We start from the raw sequence: 6374 nt of genomic DNA on the forward strand, positions 1-6374 counted from the left end.
GGTCCGAATCAGTGCTCGGTCGCGGCGACGATCGGGGTGGCCCAGGGGACATGTGATCACCGTCTCTTATAACCACCAGGTGTCGTTGGTTACCGCTCGACTCGGTCCTCAGGTTTGGCATAGTCCACGTGTCGTGATTTGATTGGGGGATATTTCTATAACTCATCAATATGTGTTTCAGGGTTTATGGTTTATTGGGTTTCAGTATCTTTGTTTTATTGGGATTTAGGGTTTGTGGTTTAATGAGTTTTAGGGTTTATTGGATTTATTGGGTTTATTGGGTTATTGGGTTATGATTTATTAGGTTTGAGGGTTTATGGTTTATTGGGTTTATGAGATATACTATATTCTAAAATGTATGGTTTATTAGACCCATTTTAACTATGGTAAGGACCAAGTTAAAATGGGTCAAGTGGTTAATTACATTTAACTCTACTAACCCACATCACCGATATATTAAAGAGGGAGGGTAGTTGTTTAATTAGTATATGAAAAGAAACCCTAAAGATATAGAGATAGAAGCCATTCCAAAGAGAAGTGGAGTAGGGTTATTGACAGTAGGGTTCATAGGGGATCCGTTCATAGGAGGCGGCTGAAGAAATGGATATTGAATTTGTAAACGTGAAATCCGGATGTTCATCATGGATCATGTTAGTGTTCCGTGCAAATCTTTCTTCAATTAGATGTTGGAATATTGATAAGGTGTTGGTCCTTTTAGGAAGATGGGTAGACACAAAATATGTAATCCCTGTTTCAAAGAGAGAGAGAGAGTGCTAGAAGGGGAAGACACGGTGAGAGAAAGGATATGCATGAAAACAACTGAAAAGACGATGGATTGTACGTTATCGATACAAGATGACGGTTAGGGTCTCGATAAAAAACCCTAAATCTTGATTGATAGATACGACATCTATCACTTATCATGGTTTTTGGGTTCCAGATCGACAGAAATGGTATGAACAGGCGGGAAAACGAAAATTCTCATCTCCCTTCCTGCCATCATTTTAATCAAGTTATATATAACCTCATTTGCTCATTTGAATTTCCTTTTCATCTTCAACGTACCAAAGGTAATCCGTTCTCAGAAAACCCTAACTTTGTTTTGCTTATTTGTATTTTCTTTTCATCTTCAACAGACCAAAGGTAATCCGTTCTCAAAAAACCCTAATTCTGTATTGTGCTTTCTTTGCATCTTTATTTCTCCTTACTTCTATGAATCTTCTGCAATTTAATGGCATGTTAAGCTGTTGATGATACTATGTGTCTGCGGTCAACAACTGATGCTCTCTGTTTCTATGTTATTGAAGGCTAATCAGTCCAATTTATTTAGGGTTTTCTCCTTCTCAGAAAACCCTAAAACTATATTCTTTTTCTTTGCATCTTTATTTCTCCCTATTAGTATGAATGAATCTTCTGCAATTTCATGGCATTTTAAGCTCTTGATGATACTCTATGTCTGCGGTCAAGTGATGCTCTCTATTTCTATGTTATTGAAGGCTAATCAGTCCGATTTATCTAGGGTTTTCTCCTTCTCAGGAAACCCTAAAACTATATTTCTTTTTATTTGCATCTTTATTTCTCCCTACTTGTATGAATGAATCTTCTGCAAATTCATGGCATGTTAAGCTGTTGATGATACTCTGTGTCTACGGTCAAGTGATGCTCTCTGTTTCTGTGTTATTGAAGGCTAATTAATACGATTTATGTAGGATTTTCATCTTCTCAGAAAACCCTAAAACCGTAACATATTGCTCTGTTTTTGTACTCTGTAACATATTGGTCTTATTTTTATTGTACTCTGTAACATATTACTGTGTCTGCGGTCAAGTGATGATCTCTGTTTCAGTGTTATTGAAGGCTAATCAGCCCGATTTATGTAGCGTTTTCACCTTCTCAAAAAACCCTAAAACCGTAACATATTGCTCTATTATTGTACTCTGTAACATATTGCTCTGTTTTATTGTACTCTGTAAAAAAAAAATAAAAAAAAAAAAAGATGATTAGATTGGGGACCCTTTACCCTCCATGTCTGAGTCTGATAGCATATTGGAGGCTATACAGTCTGGCTTAGCATTATGTTGTGTAAAATTACTTTCATATGATTGAAACTTATTAGTCTCATGTAATTTGCTAATATTTGGATCCAATGTTCTTGATTGAAGACATTGTTCTTTTGATAGCTTGGCAGAAAGTAGTAGGACATGGTTCTGTGATAGGTTGGATCCAACATCTTTCCAATTGATACATTGTTTTGTAAAAAGACCAGGTTATCTTTGGATTGAGAAATTTAAGTCAGATTAGACTGGCTATACTAAGTTCTGTTCAGGTTTTGGTTGAGGTTTTCTCCTACTACTGGCAATCAAACTTGATTTATTCCACCTTTGTATGCCTCCACCCCTTTATTTTATGTATTGTAAAATAAGTGCAGCAACTGTTTCGGTTTTGGTGTTTCACATGGGTATACTAACTTTGTATTGTAAAATAAGTGCAACAACTGTTTTTATTTTGGCTATACTAACTTTGAATCATTTGTAAACTCCAGTGCTTTAGATGTATCCTTGTTGTAGAACTACCTTTTGAATGAGCAAATAGAAAATAAAGATGTACATAACATAAAGCCTATGTATGTGGATTTCTAATGACTATAAATTTTCAATTTAGAGTTGTACTCTATCTTGACATTTTTTATTTTTTGAAAAATCTTATGGGCTTTTGATTATTTATCAAATTATTGTTTCATTGTAAGAATCACTAGACAAAGAGTTCATATGTGCTGCTTTTTTTCCAAATCAGGGTCAGTATTTGGCTCATCCTTCTCATCAACAGGTCAGTTGGGTATTCTTAGGCTGTGTTTGGTATGCATTCTCTGTCGATTTCGTATTCTCGGATGATAAAAATAATTGTTTTTATCGTCCGAGAATGCAAATTGACCTAGAATGCATACCAAACACAGCTGTTGTTTTTATCGTCCGAGAATGCGAATTGACCTAGAATGCATACCAAACACAACCACAACCTAAGTTTCTTTTTTCTATGTGGCAATTTTCTGCCTAAATTCACAAAGCCACTTTCCAAGCATTGTAAACTGGGATTAGGCTGAAAACTTGACAAATGAACTGTATCTCTGGCTAATCCAGAGAGTACCCTATTATATGGTTAGCCTGGACGTGCCACAGTAGATTCAATTTGGCATAAACATTTGGTCAGTAAAGTCTCTAGAGACAGCTCTGTGATTACCTCTGCAACAGAGTTTCTAAATGAATATAGAAATGCATCGGAAGCAGGTTAGCTTGGTGGAGTCACTTGGCCTATAGTGAGTTAACAAACACAAAGTGCTTCATGTTCTTAACTGACCCTCTCATCTGATAAATGTGCCAATTGCACTTATAACTTTCTATTATTCATTTCACCCCCATAACTTCACTTTTACAGTTCTACCCATAAGAATTTCACCAAACTTGCAGCAGAGCCTTCTCTCTATAGATCCTACACTCGGTCCAAGTTAGAGCCCAAATTGGTGGCTGGTTTGGCCGGCAGAGAATTAATTTTTATTTTGGCAGTTGCTGTTATATCTTCTAGCTCATAAGGTGCAGTACTTGTTGAGGGCTGATATCTTGTATTCTGTAGTTTGGGTTGTGGGTGTAAAAGGGGTATTATTGGTATTATTGTACATTACTTGTGTATTTTATTTTTTCTGTTTTTCTGTTTTTCTGTTTTTCTCAAGGGCACTATGGTCATTTGGGGTTGTTTAGGGCTTTCTCTTTAATTCTTGCTTTCTTGCTTTTGAGTGGTCCAGTTGTCAAACCTTGTTGATTAAGATATGTAGTGTGCTGCTCTACAACTTCTTTTCTTTCTCTTTGTATCTCTGTAACTTTTTCAAAACTTGTTGATTAAGATATGTATTGTGCTGCTCTGCAACTTCTCTTCTTTCTCTTTGTATGTCTGTAACTTTTTCTTCTTTCTCTTTTGATCAAACTCTAAACCTACAAAGCATTACAAAAGTAACAGAGGCTTGGACTCTTTTATTCATTGCAAACAGTCAATTACAAAGCACCTACTGGTTTCTTCTTTTCCACTTTCCGTTCAAAACATCATCTCCTATTATCATAAGCAGCTTGGGTTTTTATCTTATTCCTCTTAAACGTATTTTTAGCTCCTTCATTGCTGGCCTATTGTTGAAGTTACAGTATTACAGAAATTGCATTTGTGATGAAGATATATTTTTTGCCTCTTGCTAGCTGTCCTATTTCTACATTACTCTTATTTTTATTGAAATTATGGCTGTTCTGGATGACAAAAATCAGACCATTAGTATTCGGCTGAATGGGAACAACTACTCCTATTGGTATAGGTTTCCATTTCTATAGTAATCTTGTTTTCATTACTTATGCTAGTTGTTTATGTATTAGTTGTGGATTTTTTCTCCCACCATTTAAAGAGTTTATTATTTTTTGTCTGTCATACTAGCACACATGAATTCTCCCTGTTTGAATCACAATGTTCCTGTGTTTGCTTATAATGGCAAGACTAAGGTTACACAATCTGAGGAAAAAAACTCGCCCCACTCGTTTTAGGATGAGTAAGAGAAAAGCACCTAATCTTGTGCTTGTTACAGCTTTACGGAGATGGCGCATTGAAAAGCAGAGAGAGCTGCATCATCTTGCTTTGGCAGCTCATAGAGCTCTACCAGCTCCACCTGCTCCACCTGCAGCAACAACTCTACCTGCTCCACCTGCACCACTTGGTCTAGCAGCTCCACCTTCTCCACCAGCTCCAGCAGTTGCAGCAGTTCCACTCGCCCTAGCAGTTCCACCAACAGCTCCACCTGTTCCAGCAACTCCACCAGTAGCTCCAGCAGTTCCACCTGTCCCACCAGTTCCACCAATAACTCCACCTTCTCCACCTGCTCCACCAGCTCCAGCAGTTCCACCACCAGTACTACCTGCCTATGGTGGTGGTACTTTTGATGATCCGATTCTGGTAGACAACATACCAAACATTTGCATTGTCTTGTCATCAAATGATGAAGAAGAAGATGTGGAAGAGATTGTCTTTGAAGAAGAGTATGATGAAGAAGAAGAAGATCCAGAAGAAGATTCAGAGGAAGATCCAGAAGAAGATGCAGAAGAAGATCCTGAAGAAGAGTATGATCCAACAGATGATGAGGAAGAGGAAGAGGCAGAGACAGACTGAAGAATGTTTTATGGTTTTTTGTGGCTTTTTTTTTTTTTTTATAATGAATTAGTGTGGATTAAGTATTTTTTTTTTTTTGTTTCCACACTGATTTTTGGACAGTTTTTTTATCTTTTTTTTTTTTTTGGATAAAAGGTTTGTATTTATGGTCATCTTAGATCATTATGATATGGACTCATGTATAATGTATCCGAGTCAATCGGATGTTCCTTTTTTTTTGTTGTACATAGTTTCTAGCTTAAGTGGACATGAGTTAATATCATTATGTATAGGAGGATGGGAAGTCTGAAATGGGGAGAAGAAGGTGTAATTAAGACTGTTTATAAATATGGGGTTTATTGCTATGGTTTTCTGTGTTTAAATGAATAGTGACAAAACACTTTGGAGTTTGTATTGTTTGAAGTTTGAAGGTTGAAAAGGCTTGAAGTCATCTCTCTCTCTCTCGCTCTCTTTTTTTTTCTTCTTTTGTGAGTTCAGAAAAGACAAAATTTGTTGTGAGTTCAGAAAAGATAAAATTTGCAAGTAGTGGATGTGTTACTACTTTTTATTTGATAAAATTTGCAAGCGTGGGGTATGATCTAAGCCATCAATATTTAACAAAAGTGGGGTTTGGTTCTCTTTCCTTGGCCTTCCTTTTGTCTTAATGAGTAACGGCCAATAACCCAATAAATCATAAACCCAATAAACCCAGTAAATCATAAATCATAAACCCAATAATCCAATAAACTCAATAATCCAATAACCCAATAAACCCAATAAACCATCAAACCCAATATAAACCCAATAAACCCAAGAACCTAATAACCTAATAACCCAATAACCCAATAAACCCAATAACTCAATAAACTCAATTAACCATAGACCTTCAAACCCAATAAACCATCAAACCCAATAACCCATAAACCATAAACCCCATAACCCAATAATCCAATAACCAAATAACATAATAACCCAATAACCCAATAACCCAATAAACCCAATAAACTCAATAAATCCAATAACCCAATAACCAATCAACCATAGACCCTCAAACCCAATAACCCAATAAACCCAATAACTTCATCCCTGGTCTTCTTTTTGTTCTGTATGAACTGTAAAAATGTCTTTGTTAAGAGGACAAAGTAAAAATGCCTTTGTTAAAAGCTCTAGCTGTTGGGTAACCTAGAGGGGGGTGAATAGGT

At 36.4% G+C, this 6374-nt stretch overlaps 1 protein-coding gene across 1 annotated transcript; it reads left to right on the forward strand.

Moving 5' to 3' along the window:
* The first annotated feature begins 4518 nt into the window (after positions 1–4518).
* On the forward strand, positions 4519–5193 carry LOC122655353 (proline-, glutamic acid- and leucine-rich protein 1-like). Its single transcript, XM_043849555.1, has one exon. It carries the CDS (start codon positions 4519–4521, stop codon positions 5191–5193), a length of 675 nt encoding a protein of 224 aa, XP_043705490.1.
* The last annotated feature ends 1181 nt before the right edge of the window (positions 5194–6374 follow it).

The sequence above is a fragment of the Telopea speciosissima genome, chromosome 3 (genome assembly GCF_018873765.1).
Source record: "Telopea speciosissima isolate NSW1024214 ecotype Mountain lineage chromosome 3, Tspe_v1, whole genome shotgun sequence".
Taxonomy (NCBI): domain Eukaryota; kingdom Viridiplantae; phylum Streptophyta; class Magnoliopsida; order Proteales; family Proteaceae; genus Telopea; species Telopea speciosissima.